We start from the raw sequence: 18,711 nt of genomic DNA, 5'->3' as shown, positions 1-18,711 counted from the left end.
GAGAGCGGCCGGCGCTGGGAGCGGGGAGCGGGGAGCGGGGAGGCTCCTTCCCGGCAGCGGGCAGCCAGAACCGCAGCCCCCCGCCCGCCTCTGCCGGAGCCGTCCCGGTGGGGTCGGTGCCGGTGGGCACTGCCTGCGGTGTGCCATGAGCAGGGCACGGGGTGATGTGTGCCAGCCTCTGTGTCCCTCAGACTCCACGTAGGGGTCGGGCCGTGTCCTGGCACCAGCGGCGGGGCCGGGCTGTTCGGCGCCGGTGCTGGCACTGCGTGGGTGCCAGCCTCTGCGTGGGGCCGCGCCGCGCCACTGCTGCCCTTTCTCTTGGTGCCCTCCTTCCTGCCAGCAGCCCACGTGCTGGGCGCCTGGGCAGGGTCACAGCAGCTGGGGGTCCCCTGGGGGATGCATGGCCAGGCGGGTTACCAGGTCCCACGTGAGCAGGGATGCTCCCTGGTGCCAGGGACGGGATTCCTCCGGGTGCCCCCTGGCAGCACCGCCCGCACCCCCCATCCCTTGTGAGCGCCCCATGGGTGCCCCTGGGGCAGGGGGCGGTGGGGAGAGGCCCCGGGGGCTGAGCAGAGCCGGGTGCTGTGCTGGCAGCAGGCGCAGGGCCGGCGGCTGCCCGCCCTGGCTGTGCCAGACGCGGCGCAGGAGCGCCTGGAATGCGTTGCCGGGAGCGCTGGCTCCAGCCCCACGCTGGCTCCAGCCCCACGCGCTGCCTGGGGTGGAGGAGCCCAGCTCCTGCGCCCGCGTGGGCATGGGGATATGGGGATGGAGCTCTCAGCCCTCGGGCAGGGGGGTCCTGAGCCCCCTGAGTGTGGGGAGCGTGGGTCCTGCAGCTGTGGGGCACAGGGCTGGCGGTCCCGAGCCTCCTGGTCTCGTGAACCTCAGGGTCCTGTAGCCCCAGGCTTTGGGTCCCACGAGTCCTGTAGCTCTGGGGGTCCTGAGGACCCTGGGCACGGGGATTTGGTGGTCCTGAGCCTTGCAAACCTGGCAGTCCTGCTGTCCCTGGTTGTGGGCGCGCAGGGTCCCAAATCCCCATGCCTAGGGAACCGAGTGGTGCCGAGCTCCCTGGGGACAGGGCCTGGGGGAGGCTCGGGGGAGGCTCGGGGTCTCTGTGGCTCCTGGGCTTGTGAGCCTGGGGGTCCTGAGCCTCCTGGGCTTGCACACTTGGGGTCTTGTAATCCCTGGATAGGGGTCCCATGGGTCCTGCAGCTGTGGGGTGTGGGGCTGGGAGGCCCCAAGCCTCCTCAGCTTGTGAACCTGGGGGCTCCAAGTGCTTTGTGCTTGCAGGGTCCCATAGGTGCTGCAGCTGCAGGGTGCAGGGCCGGGGTCCTGAGGACCCTGGGTTGCAGACCCGGGGGTCCTGAGCCCCCAGAGAGCGGGTCCCACTGGTCCTACAGCTCTGGGGCGGGGGGCTGGGGGTCCCGACCCACTGGGTTCACAGACCCGGGGGTGCCGAGGCGCGGGGGTCCGCGGGGCTCTGCTCCCCCCCCCCCCCGGCCCGCAGAGGGGTCTCCCGGGGGCTCTGCCCCGCGCCCGCAGCCCCCGGGCCGCGCCCCGAGCGCATGGCGTGGGGAGGAAAGGGCGAGGAGGGGCCGGCGGCTTCCTGGGGTGGGGGGGGGAGCCCCAGTCCCCGCCCCCGCCCCACAGCTCCGCACCTCGGCCGGGAGGGGCCGGGCCGGGGAGGGGTTTGCAGCCGGGGTAGCGCCGAGCCGAGCCGAGCCGAGCGGGGAGAGCGCAGCGAGCGCAGCGCCGAGCCCGAGCCCGAGCCACCATGTCCCGGCAGCGCGCATGGTGCCGCGAGGATGAGGAGGGTCTCGCCGCGGGCCAGAGGAGCACCTCGGAGGACAACCTCTACCTGGCCGTGCTGCGCGCCTCCGAGGGCAAGAAAGGTAGTAGGGGGCGCGGGGGCTGCTCCTGCGCTAATGGCACGGCCAGCGGCACGGGGAGCCTCGGTGCTGCCTCACCAGGGAAGAGGCTGCGCTGGGGGGGTGTCCCCTGGTTCGGCTGTGGGGAGACCCCCACGCTGGGGGGGTGTCCCTTGGTTAGGGTATGGGACAGACCCCGTGCTGGGGCGGTGTCCCGTGGTTGGGCTATGTGACAGACCCCGAACTGAGGAGGTGCCACTTGGTTAGGGTATGGGGCAGACCCCATACAGGGGCAGTGTCCTCTGTTTGGGCTATGGGGCAGACCCCATAGTGGGGCGGTGTCCCTTGGTTAGGCTGTGGGACAGACCCCATCCTGAACTGCTGTCCCTTGGTTAGGATATGGGACAGACCCCGCACTGGGGCGGTGTCTCTTGGTTAGGCTATGGGGCACATCCCACGCTGGGGCGGTGTCCCCTGGTGGGGCTGTGGGACAGACCTCCACGCTGGCCCATTGTCCCATGGGGCAACGCCGTGGGGCCAGAGCTAGCCCGCGGGACCGGGCCCTGCAGTGCCCTGCAGCCGGGGCGCCCGCCCCAGTCCCAGTCCCACGCCGGCGCCAGTCCCCATCCCTGCTGTGTCAGCGCGGGGCGCAGGCGCTGCCCGCGGCGGCAGCGAGCGCTTCCTCCCACGCCCTGCCCGTCCTGCCCGCGGCCGCCCCGCCCCGGCTGCCTGCTCGTGGTGGCTGTCCCCATCCCGGGGCACAGCGGGCTGCGGGGCACTTTGGGTGCTGAGCGCAGGAGCGCTCCCCGTGGTGCGCACGGACCCGCCCGGGCGCGGGTGCCCGCCACACTTCCTTCCTCCCTGCGCACTTGTGCCACTCCCCGCGCTTGCTCCCCTGCACGTCCCATCCCCGTGCAGCGCCCTGGCCTCGTGCTGTGTGCCCAGGCCCCGAGGACAAGCTGCCCGTGGGGTTCACTCCACCAGGGTGCTGTGGGGTTGGGGTGTCCCCGGTGCGGAGGGCTGGGTGCTGCGCTGGCAGCGGGGCGCTGCGTGGGCAGATCCCGGCACGCTGCGGCGGGGCGAGATGTGGCATGCGCCACCCTGATCCCGACGGATCGCTGCGGTGTGGGCAGGAGGGGGCCAGCAGCATTGCCCCGAATGTGCCATTGAACCCTCCTTGTCCCCGTGCTGGGACCAGGACCGGCCACCCTGGGCTGTGATGCTGGGAACGGCTGGGGCGAGGCGGGTGAAGCGTCCATAACGGGGACGCGTGGGGTGGGTGCTCATTAGCGGAGATAAGTGGCCTGGGCACTCGTTAGCAGGGGTAACAATGCAGGCCCTCGTCAGCGGGGGCAGGAAGGGCACCGGGTGGGGCCCACGGGGCTGCCTGGCTCCGGGCAGCGTCGGCTCGTGGTGCCCGGCCGGCTGCGTCAGCCCCGTCCCCGTAATTACAGGGCAGAGGGGCAGGGAGTGCCCGGTGACTCAGAGCCCCGCGGGCAGGGACACCCCTCGCGGCTGGGAGCAGGGGCAGCCCCCGGCTGCCTCCGCCCTGGGGTATCCAGGCTCTGTGGGGCAGGCCCCGGGGGGCTCCCGCTCCTGGAACCTGTCCCCGTGCGCACCCCACGGGGACCACCAGCCCCGGGCTGCCCCTCGCCACGCAGCACCGCTCCCCACGCGCCTGCACCGCGGGCTGTGGGGTGCCCCTGGGCTCGCCCCCACGCAGTACGTGCAGCACCTGGGGCCGTGTCGGTGCAGGCTGTCAGCGGGCTCATCCCCGCCCCGTTCGCCGTCTCTCTCGGGGTGCACGGGAGGTGCTCGGGGCCGTGCCCCGCGGTCCCGTCTGCCGCCAGCACCCGCGGGGCCGCGGGCAGGGCGGGCGCAGCCTCTCCCCGCGGTGCTGCGGTGCTGCTCGCTGTGCAGGGGCTGGTTCACGTTAACTGTCTCCTTCCCGTTGCGCGCCGGCTGACTCACCGTGGTTCCCCATCGCGGTTGGCTCATCGCTTCCTGCTGCCAATGCCTCCCGCGGGGTGGTGGGGGCCCTGCCAGCCCCCCCGGGGGCTTCCCCTGCTCCTTCCGCTGCACACTCACACTCATCTCTGCCTCCTCTTCTCTTGCAGATGAGCGAGATCGGGTCCAGAAGAAAACCTTCACGAAATGGGTCAACAAGCACCTCATCAAGGTACGGGCGCGCGCCTCTTCCTGCAGACATCTCAGCCCCGGGCGGGCTCTGCCAGCCGTGGTGCCCAGCCCCGGGCGCAGGAGCGTGGGCTCAGGGAATCGCAGAGCGGTTTGGTTGGAAGGGCCCTTCCCGAGCTCCCGGCTGCAGCCCCCTGACGTGGGCAGGGACCCCTCCCACCGGGCCAGCTCGCTCAAAGCCCCATCCAGCCTGGCCTGCAGCCCCGCTGCGGGATGTGCGTGGCGGGGCGTGGGCTGCAGCAGCACCCGGTGCTTGGCCCCTTCTGGCACAGCACCGAGCTCCTGGGGGCGCCGCCGGCGCTGCCTCTCCCCTTCCCTGGCCCCATCACGGCTGTGCCACCCCCTCCCACACGGGGCTGGGGACCCTGCCCTGGCCTGGGGTGAGCAGGGACCTTCCACGGGGGTTGAAGCAGCAGTTTCGGGGGCTCTGCCGGGCTCAGGGGCTTTGGGGGCGGTGCAGGCTGGTGCCCTCTGCTGCCTGCCAGCCTCCAGAACTGGCTCCAGGGTGCCAGTTCCAGCAGCTTGTCCCCACAGGGGCTGGCTCTGTCCCAGAGGGGCTTGATGTCCCCGGGCGCTGCCGCCTGCCGCGGTCCCGTCCCATCCTCCCGTCCCCCACACTTTCCCTCTCCCCCGTGCCGCCCGCACCACGTCCCTGCCAAACCCAGCCAGGGCCCTGCGAGCGTGCCGGCACCCGTCCCTGCTGCGCCGCGGGCAGAGCCCACGTCAGCGCCTGGCACACGCCGAGACGTCTCCCCCAGCCCCCGTGCCCCGACGTGTCCCCGCGTGCCGGCGGCCCAGCCCTGCGGCGCCGAGTGCCGTGCCGTGGGCTGGGCACCTCGGGGTGACCCCGCGCCCCCAGTCTCCAGCCTGTCTCCTCTCCGCCTGCCTCTCCTAACCTCTCTCTTTTCTCTCTGGCTCTCCTCCTTGCGGCAGCACTGGCGAGCAGAGGTAGGTGCTCTCCCTCTCCGGGCACGGGCTGCCCCTCTCCACGCTCCTTTCTTTTCTCACTGCTTCCCTTCACCCGCACCGGGGCTGACGGCCCCGTGGCCACGAGCACGGTGGGCGGTGGGGCCACGTGCATGAAGGAGCCTGCACCCAACCCGCCTGGCCTCGGGTCCCTGGGGTGCAGGGAGGGAGCTGCCCTGTGTGTGCTTGGGGGTGTGTGTAGGGGGACGCGGGGCCGGGGGCCGGTCCTGCTGTTGGGCACCAGGCAGGACGTGTGCGAGCACCTTGTGGCGGAGGGGTGCGGGTTCCCCCTGCCGCTCCCGTGCCAGTGCCCGTCGGAGCGGGGCTGGAGCGGCGAGTGGCAGCTGGTGCCGTGCGTGGCATCCTGGTAACGCTGCCTCCCGTCCCTGCAGGCGCAGCGCCACGTCAACGACCTGTACGAGGACCTGCGGGATGGACACAACCTCATCTCGCTGCTGGAGGTGCTCTCGGGGGACACACTGGTAGGTGCCGCGCCACCGGGCCGGGCGCTGGCGTGCCGGGACCCCCGGCTGCCCCGTCCCCGCTTCCTGCACCCACCTCCCGCCCTGCTTGGCCTCTCCCTGCTTTGGTCCCGGCGCGGGAGCTGCCCGGCACCGGAGAGGGGTCGACCTGGGGCTGGCACCGGCCTCTCCGCCCCGAGGCCCCGTCCCCGCTGCCCCTCTGCCGCGCCGCGACCTCTCTAACACATTAACGTTTCTTTGCTTTGGTGAACTCTGCTCCTCTGTACTGGTCTCCTGTTTGCTGATCTGACCCTGACCTTCTCCCCTCTGGCCTTTGCCTCCTTTCTTTGCACTGCTCTTGCTGGGTAGCCGAGGGAGCGCGACGTGATCAGGAACTTGCGGTTGGTGAGTGGTTCTGCCGTTTGCTCTCCGCATGGCCCAGCGCGGCGTGCGCCCGGGAGCCGCCCCGGCACAGCCACCCCGTCCTGCCCCGTGCCGGGGTCACCGGAGGCGAGGCAGCTCCATGCGCTCGGCGCTGTGTGCTTGGTGCTTGGCCATTGTGGCCGAGGAGGAGCGGAGAGGAGAGGAGAGGAGAGCCGGGCAGTGCAGGACAGGGCGAGCTGCGTGGGGCCCTCCCGGCCCTCGTGGCTGCGGAGGCACCAGGGTACCCACAGCACGGCAGAGGTGGCAGCTCCCTGCTGGTGCCTTGCAGCCCGCAGGCCCTGGGGGCAGAAAAACCTCTTGGCTCATCGCTGAGCTGCAGCGTGGCGGGGCCGGGGTCTCCTGGCACCTTCTGCAGCCGGGGTCAGGGAAAACCACCGCCTGTGGGGCAAAGAGGGCCTGGGGTCTCCGGCCAGGCACGAGGTGTGCCAGGGGAGCTGCCTGCAGGATCCTGAGCAGGGATCCCTGCAGAGCTGGGGAGATCCCATCAGGGGAAAGTCCTAGCGTGGCAGCGCCTGGTCCCTGCCACAAGTGCACCAGTGAGCTCCCCGGTGCCACCGGCACAGCCCTGCCGTGCGGGGCCGTGCCGTGCCAAGGGGCCGCGGTGCTGCACGGCGAGGAAGCGCAGGCACAGCCAGCGGGACGCTGCCATTGTTGGGCCCGGCAGCGCTTCCTCCCTGCGGGACGGGACGGGACGGGGGGAGGATTTCCGCGCTCGCTCCTTCCTGCGCAGGTGTTGCCTGCTGGCAGTGCGGGGGTGGTGGTGCTGGTGCTGGTGATGCTCTGCACCACGGGGAGCACCAGGGGTCAGATCCCTGCAGCCACGGGGTGCACGGAGCCTGTGCTCCCCCCTGCACCCACCCTGCACTGGTTCCTCTCATGTTTTGGGCAGGAGCCCGAGGTGGGGACGTGGGGATGGGGATGGGGCTGGGTCCCCGTGCGGTGTGTGCCATGGGGAGCAGGGTTGCTGTGCAGTGCTCATCCCTACCTGGTGTTGGGCTCCCCTTGCACCGCAGCCCACGGCCCTGGGGGCTGCTCGTGCTCGGGCTGGGCTGGTCCCCGGGCTGGGGGCAGCTCCCTGCCCACCAAGCAGGGGCTGGCTCCTCGCGGCGCAGCGCAGGGACAGAGTGCGGAGGGTGTGTGGCATTGGCATGCGCAGCTCTGGGAGGGGCCGGGTGTCTGGGGGGGCTGCGGGGCTGCATCCTGGGGGGGCCGCAGCTCAGATGCCTGCTCTCTCTCCCTGCAGCCCCGGGAGAAGGGCCGGATGCGCTTCCACAAGCTGCAGAACGTGCAGATCGCCCTCAACTACCTGAAGCATCGCCAGGTGAGGGGGGCACTGGGCACGCGAGGGGTGGGGGGTCCTTGGTTGGGACCCCCGCTGCAGGGCTGCGGTGCGGCCCCAGCCCCCTGCAACTCGCACGCCTCGCTGTTGGCAGGTGAAGCTGGTCAACATCCGCAACGATGACATCGCCGACGGCAACCCCAAGCTGACGCTGGGCCTCATCTGGACGATCATCCTGCACTTCCAGGTGGGGCAGGCGGTGCCGGGGCTCTGCGGCACCTCCGGGTCGGGGGGCAGCGCGCGGCGCGGCGCAGGATGGGGGCCGTGGCTCACCCGGAGTAACGGCCGTGTCCCTGCAGATCTCGGACATCCAGGTGACGGGGCAGTCGGAGGACATGACGGCCAAGGAGAAGCTGCTGCTCTGGTCCCAGCGCATGGTGGAGGACTACCAGGGCTTGCGCTGCGACAACTTCACCACCAGCTGGCGGGACGGGCGCCTCTTCAACGCCATCATCCACCGGCACAAGTAGGTCCCCCGGAGCGGGGCAGGGACCCGGCTGTCCCCAGGCTTGTCCCCGTGCCTGCTGCTCGCTGCGGCGTGCCAGGGCAGCACACGGGGGTATCGGGGCGGCCTGATGCCGTACCACCAGCTGTGGGGCTCTCCGTTCCCGTGGCACTTCTCTGGTCACACAGCCGTACCCTGCCTTTGCTCCTGTTCGGTGCGGAGCCGTGCAGAGCCCCTGGGTCCCTGCCGTGGGGAGCAGCAGCCTCTGGGGCACTGTAGCTCAGGCAGGATTTGGCCGCTTGCACCAAGCCGCAGGGCTGAGCCATGCGCAGGGCAGGCACGTGCTCGCTGGCACCGCCGCTCCAGGGCAACGTCGGCACGAGCTCCCGACAAGCCCCGACCCATCGGCTTGCACCGGCAGCGCCGTGGCGCAGGGAGCCGCGCAGCCTCGCCACCTTCCCACGCTCCCAGCAGCCGCGTGGGCTGGCGGCGCTGAGCCCCCGGCCGCGGCACCGTGCCTGCGCAGCGTGCCGGGGCGCGGGGCGGGCAGGCCCCCGCCGGCCCTGCCAGGGCTGCGAGCCTTTGGGGCACGCAAATACGTGCCGGTGCGCCGCGCCCGCGCGGGGTGGGGAGGAGGCACCCGTGCTGAGCTGTGCCGAGCTGTGCCACACTCCGTGCCGAGCCCCTGCCGTGGTCAGAGCTCAGCGGGGCTCGGTGCCGGCATGGAGCGCAGCGCGCGGCATCGCGCCAGGAAGCAGCCGCGGCGCCGTGGCGCAGGGAGCTCGGCGCGGGCGCTGCCGGGGGCCGAGGACGGGGTGGTGCTGCTCTGCGAAGATGTTCCTGCCGCCACCGAGCGCCTGGAGGCCGCCAGCGTCAGCGGCTCCATCTACTCCGTGCACTCCACCCTGCGCCTCAAGGAGCTGTAGGATGGGGGCTGGGGGCGGGGGGGTGCTGACAGCCCCCCAGGATGCTGGGCGGGGGGAGCTGTTCCCCTCCCCACACCCTGGGCATGGCGGGGGCTCACGGTCCTACCATGGGGCTAGGGGTTGGGGCCAGAGCCCTGCACTCCGGCTGAGGCCCCTGGCTGGGGAGGGAGAGGAGAGCAGGGGGGTGGATGCAGCCGGGGGGGGCTGTGTCTTGGGGTCTGTGCATGGGGACGTGGGGCACTGCCTGCCCCTTGGGGTGCCTGCACGGGGCTGCTGCTGGCTCCCTGTGTCTGTGGGTCCAGGGGAGGGGGCATCAAAGGCCCCCCGTGCCCGTGGGTTGGTCGAGGGGCTGTTTGTTGCTCGGGTCTGCGCAGGGGCCTCACTGGCTCTGCACGCCCACAGTCCCTGCAGCAGGGTTGTCCTGGGCTCCCCAGGCTCCTGGGGTGGGTCTGGGGGTGTCCCCAGCTCCCTGTGCCCCCGTGTGGGACCCCTGGCTCCCCAAGCTGTGGAGCACAGCACGCGCATGCTGAGGCTCGGCAGAGGTGCAGGCAGCACCCGAGGAGGGTGGGACCGCCGTGCCCGGGGTTCCCCCGAGCTCTCAGGCTGCCAAAATACGTGCCGTGGGGCAGGGAGGGTGGCTGCCGGTGCGGAGCCTGCCCCCCACCCACCGGGGGGGGTCCTTGGCCGGGGGGACAGCAGCTCAGCGCCCCCTTCCCTCTGCCCGCAGGCCCATGCTCATCGACATGAACAAGGTGTACCGCCAGAGCAACCTGGAGAACCTGGACCAGGCCTTCACCGTGGCTGAGCGGGACCTGGGGGTGACGCGCCTGCTGGACCCTGAAGGTAGGGGCACGCCACCCGTCCCCCCCGTGTCCCCACGCTGCGGCAAGGGGACGGTGTCCTTGGGGTGGCAGCAGCCTCTGCGGGCACACGGAGCCACTTGGGGCCCCCGCTGAGCTGACTGCCCCCTGTGCCCCCAGACGTGGACGTGCCGCAGCCAGACGAGAAGTCCATCATCACCTACGTCTCCTCGCTCTACGACGCCATGCCCCGCGTGCCCGACGTGCAGGACGGCGTCAAGGCCAACGTGAGTGCTGGGGCCGGGCTGCGCCCACGTGCCACCGGCGGACACCCGGCCCCACGGCTCCCCTCTGTGCCGCAGGAGCTGCAGCTGCGCTGGCAGGAGTACTACGAGCTGGTGACGCTGCTGCTGCAGTGGATCCACCACCACACCGTGGTCTTCGAGGAGCGCAGGTTCCCCGCCAGCTACGAGGAGATCGAGGTGAGGGAGCTGGGGCAGGGCGGCCTCCGAGCTCCACTCACCACGGGGTCTCGGTGGCTGGGGCCAGGGCTGGGTGTGCGTGGGGACCCCGTGCAGGGGGACGAGGGACGCCAGCGCTCCCGGTCGTGGTGCCTGCGCCTTGGCACCGAAATCTCGGCTCTCCCCTCCGGTGCCGCGCGCCGGCCCCGTTCCCACGCGCGGCTCGCAGCTGCGTCCCAGTGCCGTGCCGCTGGCGGGGGATGAAAGGCCCCAGCGCAGAGGGGAGCGGTGCCGGTGCCCGGGGAGCCTCCTGGCACTGGCCCAGCTGGCCGGCGGCCCAGCCATGGGCTGGCTCCCGCTGCGGCACCCCGGGCAGCACGCACCCAGCCCTGCTGCTCCGTGGGGGCTGCGTGGTTCTGCGGGGGCACCGTCCCCAGCCGGGTGCTGCCTGGCGCTGGTCCCTCTCGGTTCCTGCAGCCTGGCCCTTTTTAGGGGGGGGCTGTGGGGCAGGAATGGGCTCGGGGCCAGGGCTGGGGCTGTGCTGGCACTGATTGTGGTGGTCGAGTGGTGGAGCCGGGATGCCGCGGGCAGGGAGGGTCCCCTCTGACTCAGCTTTTCCAGGCAGGCTCCTCGTGAGTCACCCTCTGCAAACACGAGCCTCCCCACCCGGCCCCTTCCTTCCTGCGGGCTCTGCGTGCCATGGAAAGTTGGGGGGGGGATTGCCTGAGTTGCCCCCCAGCCTGGCGCTGGTGTGAAGGCAGCCGTGGCTCGTGGTCAGGCTGGGCTGGCAGCCAGCGGGCAGGGGGCTGGATGGGGAGTGGGGCCATGGCTTGTGCCCCACAGCAGGGCGCATGGGGCCAGGCGTCTGTGCTGCCCCCCTGCAGCTGCCCCCCCATGGCTGCCCCCCGTGGCTGCCCCCCTGTAGCTGCCCCCTTTTTGGCAGATCCTCTGGCGCCAGTTCCTGAAGTTCAAGGAGACGGAGCTCCCAGCCAAGGAGGCCGACAAGAACCGCTCCAAAGCCATCTTCCAGTCCCTGGAGGTGAGCGGGACCCCGGGGGGGCTGTGCCGGGGGCTCTGGGGGTCCCAGTGTGCTGGGGAGGGCGTCCTGGAGGATCCCGGGGCAATCCTCTCACACTGTCTGTTTGGTGCTGGGGGCGGAGGCCGTCCTGTGCCTCTCCCATTTCTGTTTCCGTGAGGCTTTGCCTCCGGCATCAGCAGCTGAGACGTGGCACCCGCGGCCAGGGCTGCCCCCCGCCCACCGGTCCCGATCCCCCCCCCAGCCACTGTGCTGCCCCCCGGGGCCCCGGCTGGCGGGTCTGACAAGCCCCCCTGTGCGCAGGGTGCCGTGGTGTCGGGGCAGCTGAAGGTGCCCCTCGGGTACCACCCGCTGGACGTGGAGAAGGAATGGGGCAAGCTGCACGTGGCCATCCTGGAGCGCGAGAAGCTGCTGCGGGCTGAGTTCGAGAGGTGAGTGCCCCGCGGTGGGACCGGGCACGGGGACGGGGGCACGGCGCGGGGGCTTCTGCAGCTGCTGCGGCCTCGCGGCTCCTTCGCATGCGGCTGAGCTCCGCCTGGGCTGGGCTGGGCCGGGCCGTCCCTGCGGCCCCCCCGTCCGAGGATGGAACCGCAGGGTGCATGAGTCACTGCCCGCCCTCGGGAAGCCAGCGCAGCGCCAGCCCCGAGCACGGCACTGCCGCTGGGCTCTGCTGTGCGCCGGGTGGGTGCGCTGGGTGCCGGGGGGGCTCTGCCGTGTGCCAGGGGGGCTGCGCCGGGGCAGGGGAGCGCGGGTGCGTCGGGACTGGCGGCACGGGCAGGAATGGGGCTGGGGCTCCGCGGCGGGAGGCCAGGGCTGGGTCGGGGCTGGATCCCAGCCCGGGGGCGGGTGCTGCTGCGCTGGGTGGGGACGGGCGAGGAGCCCGCGGGATGGGATCCGCGCCTGCAGGGGTGGGATCTGGGCTGTGCTGGAGCAAAGTCCGGGCTGAGTGTGCAGGGATCTGAGGCGCGCCGGGGCGGGATCCGAGCAGTGCAGGGACGGGCGCTGTGCCACGCACAGGGAGGATCCGTGCCTTGCAGGGACAGGATTTGGGCTGCGCGGGTCAGATCCGAGCCGTGCCCAGACGGGATGTGTGCTGTGCAGCAACCTGCACAGTGCATGCACGGGGCCTCGGCCATGCAAGGATGGGCTCCGTGTCCTTTGCTGTGCCTGGATGGAGCCCGTGCTGTGTGTGGGCAGGATCCGTGTTCCTGGGCAGGGGCTGTGCCGAGCACGGGCAGCATCCATGCCTATGCACTGTCCCCAACCCTGCCCTCTCCCCGCGCAGGCTGGAGAGGCTGCAGCGCATCGTCAGCAAGCTGCAGATGGAGTCGGGGCTCTGCGAGGAGCAGCTCAACCAGGCGGACACCCTGCTGCAGTCGGTGAGTTGCTGCTTGTGGCTCGGTGTGGGGTGGCAGGGCACGGTGCGGGGCAGTGCAGCAGCGCCCTGACCGTGCCCCATCCCCAGGACATCCGGCTGCTGAACGCGGGGAAGGCGCCGCAGAAGGCGGCTGAGATCGATCGGGACCTGGACAAGGCGGATGCCATGATCCGCGTGCTCTTCAACGACGTGCAGACGCTGAAGGACGGCCGGCACCCGCAGGGGGAGCAGATGTACCGCAGGGTGTACCGCCTGCACGAGCGCCTGGTGGCCATCCGCACCGAGTACAACCTGCGCCTCAAGTCGGGGGCGCCGGTGGCCGCCCAGGCCCCCCCGGCGCTGGGGCAGCGGCCGCGGCAGGAGCTGGACGACGCCACGCTGCGCTACCTGCAGGACCTGCTGGCGTGGGTGGAGGAGAACCAGCGGCGGCTGGGGGCGGCCGAGTGGGGCGTGGACCTGCCCACCGTGGAGTCCCACCTGGGCAGCCACCGCGGCCTCCACCAGTCCATCGAGGAGTTCCGCGCCAAGATCGAGCGGGCGCGTGCCGACGAGGTGAGCCGGCAGCCTGCTGCCACCACCCTCCCAGTGCTCCCCGACGCTGGTGTCCTCACCCGGACCTTCCCTTTGGGGTGCTCCTGTCCCCTGGGGGCGCAGGGTGTCCCTGTGGTGGCTGCCAGCGGGGCTGCCGCCCTGTGCTCACGGCTCGCTCTCCCCTAGGCGCAGCTCTCGCCAGGTCCCCGCAACGCTTACCGGGAGTGCCTGGGCAAGCTGGACCTGCAGTACGCCAAGCTGCTGGTGAGGAACTGGGCTGGGGGCTGGGGGAACGTGGGGAGGAGGCACAGGGGGTGGGGGAGACGTGGGGAGGAGGTGCAGGGTGTGGGTGGTGTGGGGAGGATGTGTGGGACATGGAGAAGTGGGGAGGAGGATGGAGGGGGCATGTGGGGAGGAAAATGCCAAGGGGGGGAAGGAGGAGATGCGTGTGGGGGGTGCAGACCCATCCCATCCCTGCGCCCCCCCAGAACTCCTCCAAGTCCCGGCTGCGGCACCTGGAGAGCCTCCACGCCTTCGTCAGCGCCGCCACCAAGGAGCTGATGTGGCTGAACGAGAAGGAGGAGGAGGAGGTGAACTTCGACTGGAGCGACCGCAACCCCAACATGACGGCCAAGAAGGAGAACTACTCGGTACGCAGCGCCCGCACTGCCGCCCCGCGCCCTCCCAACCCCTCCTGTCCCTGTCCCGCGCTGTCCCCGGCTGCGCACCCGGCTGTCCTCGGGGGTCCCCAGCCCCCCCGGCCCTGTGCGTGGCTCCCCATGTCCCAGTCCCTCCGGTGACCTTTCTGCGTGATGCCTCGTGCAGCCAGGGGCAGGGGGGGCTCTCTGTGGCCCTCAGCCCCCCCATCTCAGCTCAGCTCACGTGCTGTGCTGCGCCGCTTGCTCCCACCCCGCTCTGTAGCTCTTTATCTCCTCCTCGTGCCAGCGCTGCTCTTTATCTCTTTTGTTGTCTGGTCTGGCATCAGCAGCCTGCTCTTCCCCTCTCGCTATCTGGTCGCCTGGATGAAACCACATCTGCGTGCTGCAGCACTGAGTGCACGCCACCCCGTGACCCCCAGCTGCAGCACGTGCAGCGCCGGGGGGGCTGCGGGCCTCAGCACCCAGCCCGTGCCCCCATCCCCCAGCACCCCCAGCCCTGTGCCCCCCAGCTCCCCATTCCTGCCCAACACACCCCGCGCATCCCCCTGGCGTGTCCCCGAGCTGCAGAGCTGCGCCCCAGCGTGCACAGAGCACACGCAGAGCTGTGTGTGCACACCCATGGGGGGGTGCCGGCCCTGCACGGGGGGGCCCTGGAGCTCACCACCGCTCCCGATGCCCACGCCAGGGACTGATGCGGGAGCTGGAGCTGCGGGAGCGCAAAATCAAAGAGATCCAGAGCACGGGGGACCGGCTGCTGCGGGAGGAGCACCCGGGCAGGCAGACGGTGGAGGTGAGCGGGGAGCACAGGGAGGGGGGCACCGGGTGGGGGTGGTGCGGGGGGCACTGCTGGGGGGCTCTGTCCTGACGTGTCCCCCCCTGTCCCCGTTGTCCCAGGCCTTCCAGGCAGCCCTGCAGACGCAGTGGAGCTGGATGCTCCAGCTGTGCTGCTGCATCGAGGCGCACCTGAAGGAGAACAGCGCCTACTTCCAGGTAGGGGCGGGGGCGCCCACGGGGCCCCCACCGGCCGCGACCCCCCCCCGGGGCTGGGCTGTGCGGCCCTGCTCACCCCGCTCTGCCCCCCCAGTTCTTTGCTGACGTGAAAGAGGCTGAGGAGTTCCTGAGGAAGATGCAGGAGAACATGAAGAAGAAATATTCCTGTGACCGCAGCATCACGGTCACACGCCTGGAGGACCTGCTGCAGGACTGCGCTGTGAGTGCCCCCCTGCCCCCCCGCCTTGCTGCAGCCCCCCAGGGTGACCCCCACCACGTGCACCCCACTGCAGCACCCCAACATTGATCCCCCAGGTGTGCACCAAAACATTAACCCCCGTGTGTGCACCCCACGGCAGCACCCCAGGTCGCTGCCCCCCACTGCAGTGCCCACTGCCCCCCCCCAGCCTGCAGACAGACCCCACGACCCCCTCACCCTCCCATAGTCCCCCCCTGCCCCGCAGCGTGCTGTGGGGCTGCGGGGCCGCTGACGCCGCGCTGTGCCGCAGGACACCAAGGAGCAGCTCTCCGAGTACCAGGGGCAGCTGGCGGGGCTGGCGCGGCGCGCCAAGGCCATCGTGCAGCTGAAGCCCCGCAGCCCGGCCGCCCCGCTCAAGGGCCGCCTGCCCATCCAGGCCGTCTGCGACTACAAGCAAATGGAGGTGAGCAGGGTGCGAGGGGGCCGGGGGGGCGGCGGCGGTGAGGGGACGGCGCTGTGCCCGCGCCGGGCTGACGCCTGCCCGCCCCGCAGATCACGGTGCACAAGAACGACGAGTGCGCCCTGCTGAGCAACGCCCAGCCCTACAAGTGGAAGGTGCTGAGCGCCGCCGGCAGCGAGTCCATCGTGCCCTCCGTCTGCTTCCTCGTGCCGCCCCCCAACAAGGAGGCGCTGGAGGCCGTGCACAGGTGAGCGCTGCCAGTGTCCCCCCAGCCGCCAGCGGGGGTCCCCGCTTGCTCTGTCCCTCGCCCCCCCGGCTGACGCTGCCTCTCCGCAGGCTGGAGGCCACCCACCAGCAGCTCCTGGTGCTGTGGCACCAGCTGCACCTGGACATGAGGAGCCTGCTGTCCTGGCAGTACCTGATCCGCGACATCCAGCAGATCCAGTCCTGGTCCCACCTGACGGTGAGTCCCTGACAGGGGGCTGCTGAGGGGCAGCTCCGTGGGGCCCCGGGACCCCCCGCGGGGGCTGACGGTGCTGCGTGCCCCCAGTTCCGCACCATGCAGGTGGAGGAGTGCAGGCAGGTCCTGCGCAGCCTGGAGATGCACTACCAGGACTTCATGAGGGACAGCCAGGACTCGCAGAGCTTCCAGCCCGACGACCGGCTGCAGGTGGAGCGCGAGTACAACGCCTGCACCCAGAAGTACGAGCTGCTGCTGCGCAGCCAGGAGAAAGGTGAGCCCCAGCCGGGCATCCCGTCCCTCCCAGGGGTGTGGGCAGGGTGAGCGCAGCAGCCACTGACCCGGCCCCGATGTCCCCGCAGGAGAGCAGGATGAGTCCCTCTGCAAGAACTACATCTCGCAGCTGAAGGACATCCGCCTGCAGCTGGAGGGCTGTGAGAGCCGCACCATCCACAAGATCCGCCTGCCCCTCGACAAGGACCCGGTCAAGGAGTGCGCCCAGCGCATCACCGAGCAGCAGGTGTGTGCTTCTGCAGGCGTGCAGCACGTGGGGACCCCTGCGCCCAGTCTGCTGTGCCACTGGGCTGCAGACCCCTGCCCTTCCTCTGCTCCTTCCACGCCTGGGGAGCCTCTTGCTGTCGGGATTTCGTGTTTGGCACAACATGGGTGTAGGCACCAGGCTCATGGAGCAGCCTGTGAGCTGACACGCGCTGCTCTCCCTGCAGCAAATCCACCTGGAGCTGGAGGGCATCAAGAAGAGCCTGGACAAGGTCAGCGAGAAGACGGAGAAGGTGCTGGCCCAGCCAGAGCAGGCCAGCTCGGCCCCTGTCCTGCGCTCAGAGCTGGAGATCACGCTGCAGAAGATGGACCAGGTGTACAGCCTCTCCAGCATCTACCTGGAGAAGTGAGTGCCCAGCCACGGGTGGCTCCACACTGTGGTTCTTCATCCTCCGTGCTGGGAACAAGCACCAGGGCAGCGGCAGGGGTGGAGGAGGAGGAGGAGGAGGAGGAGGAGGAGGAGGAGGAGGCAGCTGGCTGTGCCCTGGCGGTGTTCCCGTCTCCTCGCTGCACGCTTCTCGCTCACGCTGCTGCCTGCTCGGCTCTTGGCACCCACGGAAGCTGTCCCCTCTCTCTGCAGGCTGAAGACCATCAACCTGGTGATCCGCAGCACGCAGGGGGCAGAGGAGCTGGTCAAGAAGTACGAGGACCAGCTGAAGAACGTGCAGACCGTGCCAGCTGACCTCAAGGAGCTGGAGGCCAGCAAGGCCGAGCTGAAGGTACCGGGGCTGCACCGTGCTGGGGGTGGGCTGGGGCCGGCGGGGACCGGTGCTGAGCTCTGCTCTGTGCCTTGCAGCGGCTGCGTGCGCAGGTGGAGGGGCACCAGCCCTTCTTCAGCACGCTGGAGACCGACCTGAGCAAGGCCAAGGACGTCAACGAGCGGATGGTGAGGGGCCACAGCGAGCGGGACGTGGACCTGGACCGCTACCGGGAGCGAGTGCAGCAGCTGCTGGAGCGCTGGCAAGCCGTCCTGACCCAGATCGACCTGCGCCAGCGCGAGCTGGACCAGCTGGGCCGGCAGCTGCGCTACTACCGCGAGAGCTGCGACGGGCTGCTCCAGTGGATCCAGGACGCCAAGCAGCGGCAGGAGAAAATCCAGGCGGTGCCCATCACCGACAGCAAGACCGTGAGGGAGCAGCTGCTGCAGGAGAAGGTAGCACCCGGGGCAGGGTGAGCGTGGGTGGGCTCCCAGTGCTCATGGTGCCTGAGCTCACCCCCGTGCGTTTCCCCAGAAACTCCTGGAGGAGTGCGACCGCAACAAGGAGAAGGTGGAGGAGTGCCAGCGCTATGCCAAGCAGTACATCGATGCCATCAAGGTGCGCAGCTGGCCATGCGTGATGCTGCAGGCTGGCCTTGACAGGGGCACTGGGGCCAGCATGGGGCTGGGGGGGCAGTGCAGGACCGTGGCTTCTATGGGCACGGGGGCTCCCCGGAGCGCTGCCCCCCCCGCTGACCTGGCTTCTCCCCGGCAGGACTACGAACTACAGCTCGTCACCTTCAAGGCGCAGGTAGAGCCCATGGCCTCCCCAGCCAAGAAGCCCAAAGTGCAGTCTGCGTCTGACAGCATCATCCAGGAGGTGAGGGGGGGGACACCTCGGGGTGGTCCCGGAACGTGGCTGAGCCTGGAGCTCCTTCAGCAGGAGCAGAGGGCTGCAGCACGGGGAGGATATAGGGGCTGGCCACAGCTCTGCGGGGTGGCAGGGCTGGGGTCACTGTGGTGTGCTCCCTTCCCGCTGACCCCACTGTCCGCTGCAGTACGTGGACCTGCGGACACGGTACAGCGAGCTGACCACGCTGACCAGCCAGTACATCAAGTTCATCACCGAGACGCTGCGGCGGCTGGAGGAGGAGGAGGTAGGGGCACGGGGCGTGGGCGTGCGGGGCGGCATGACTCCGGCTGCATTTTCTCTTCTTCATGAGAATGGGGAACGTGGTTCATGACGAGTGCCAGCCCCATCACTAACACTGGCCCACGGCCTCTAACCCCGCTCTGATCTGGGCTTCTGGGACCGAAGCCGCTGGCTCTGGGTGCAGCAAATTTCCGAGCAGCGAGGGCCAGCCGGGGTGGTGCGCAGCCGGCTGTGGGCGCTGCCGGGCTCTGGTGTGACCGGTGGTAGGAGGCACTTCCCAGATACACGTAGTGCAGTCAGCACCCGCCATCAGCATGACGCTGTGCTCGGGCGCCGCGGGACCGGATGCCTCGGTTGTTCTGTCTTGGTAACCTTTCTAACTCTTGGTTTCTGCCCTTGGAAGTCGAGCCGCTTTGCCAGTGCTTTGTCTTGGGGGATGTTTGTGTTGGTGGGGATCTAATGGAGGGTAAAAAACCAGGATGACTCTGGCATCCCTGCACCAGGTACTCACTCTGCGCATGTCCCCCTCCTCACGGCACCCCTGCCTCACCCCGTGGCTGCCCGCAGCCTGCGCGCCCTGCTCCTGCTCACTGCGCCTGCCCTCCGGGGAGCCGCTTGCCCTCCCGCCTTCCTCCTCCCCTCCTGCCTGCGCTCCTGGGCACTCACTGCACCTCTCGGGATGGCACA

The 18,711-nt window shown here is 70.4% G+C and overlaps 1 protein-coding gene across 25 annotated transcripts in view; it reads left to right on the top strand.

Moving 5' to 3' along the window:
- PLEC (plectin) overlaps positions 1 to 18,711 on the top strand; it is a 54,050-nt gene that overhangs the window by 23,866 nt on the left and 11,473 nt on the right. For 9 of the 25 annotated variants that reach the window (XM_068668125.1, XM_068668126.1, XM_068668141.1 and 6 more), the window contains 30 exons: positions 3,983 to 4,044; positions 4,995 to 5,009; positions 5,420 to 5,509; positions 5,858 to 5,893; positions 7,176 to 7,253; positions 7,366 to 7,458; positions 7,571 to 7,737; positions 9,370 to 9,485; positions 9,623 to 9,729; positions 9,805 to 9,924; positions 10,847 to 10,942; positions 11,243 to 11,370; positions 12,225 to 12,318; positions 12,405 to 12,869; positions 13,035 to 13,112; positions 13,337 to 13,498; positions 14,193 to 14,297; positions 14,402 to 14,497; positions 14,592 to 14,717; positions 15,007 to 15,159; positions 15,249 to 15,403; positions 15,493 to 15,619; positions 15,707 to 15,890; positions 15,979 to 16,136; positions 16,342 to 16,520; positions 16,755 to 16,893; positions 16,971 to 17,327; positions 17,407 to 17,490; positions 17,647 to 17,751; positions 17,930 to 18,028. In XM_068668125.1, coding sequence (XP_068524226.1) covers positions 3,983 to 4,044; positions 4,995 to 5,009; positions 5,420 to 5,509; positions 5,858 to 5,893; positions 7,176 to 7,253; positions 7,366 to 7,458; positions 7,571 to 7,737; positions 9,370 to 9,485; positions 9,623 to 9,729; positions 9,805 to 9,924; positions 10,847 to 10,942; positions 11,243 to 11,370; positions 12,225 to 12,318; positions 12,405 to 12,869; positions 13,035 to 13,112; positions 13,337 to 13,498; positions 14,193 to 14,297; positions 14,402 to 14,497; positions 14,592 to 14,717; positions 15,007 to 15,159; positions 15,249 to 15,403; positions 15,493 to 15,619; positions 15,707 to 15,890; positions 15,979 to 16,136; positions 16,342 to 16,520; positions 16,755 to 16,893; positions 16,971 to 17,327; positions 17,407 to 17,490; positions 17,647 to 17,751; positions 17,930 to 18,028 — 3,974 coding nt within the window. Of the gene's footprint in view, positions 1 to 1,624; positions 1,890 to 3,982; positions 4,045 to 4,994; positions 5,010 to 5,419; positions 5,510 to 5,857; positions 5,894 to 7,175; positions 7,254 to 7,365; positions 7,459 to 7,570; positions 7,738 to 9,369; positions 9,486 to 9,622; positions 9,730 to 9,804; positions 9,925 to 10,846; positions 10,943 to 11,242; positions 11,371 to 12,224; positions 12,319 to 12,404; positions 12,870 to 13,034; positions 13,113 to 13,336; positions 13,499 to 14,192; positions 14,298 to 14,401; positions 14,498 to 14,591; positions 14,718 to 15,006; positions 15,160 to 15,248; positions 15,404 to 15,492; positions 15,620 to 15,706; positions 15,891 to 15,978; positions 16,137 to 16,341; positions 16,521 to 16,754; positions 16,894 to 16,970; positions 17,328 to 17,406; positions 17,491 to 17,646; positions 17,752 to 17,929; positions 18,029 to 18,711 lie in introns of those variants that run through there. The other 16 variants (XM_068668123.1, XM_068668135.1, XM_068668131.1 and 13 more) reach the window with 6 other exon arrangements.

The sequence above is a fragment of the Anas acuta genome, assembly GCF_963932015.1.
Source record: "Anas acuta chromosome 2 unlocalized genomic scaffold, bAnaAcu1.1 SUPER_2_unloc_1, whole genome shotgun sequence".
In the NCBI taxonomy this organism is placed as follows: domain Eukaryota; kingdom Metazoa; phylum Chordata; class Aves; order Anseriformes; family Anatidae; genus Anas; species Anas acuta.
The sequence above is the reverse complement of the archived record's forward strand: the minus strand, read 5'-3'. Positions and strand labels throughout refer to the sequence as shown.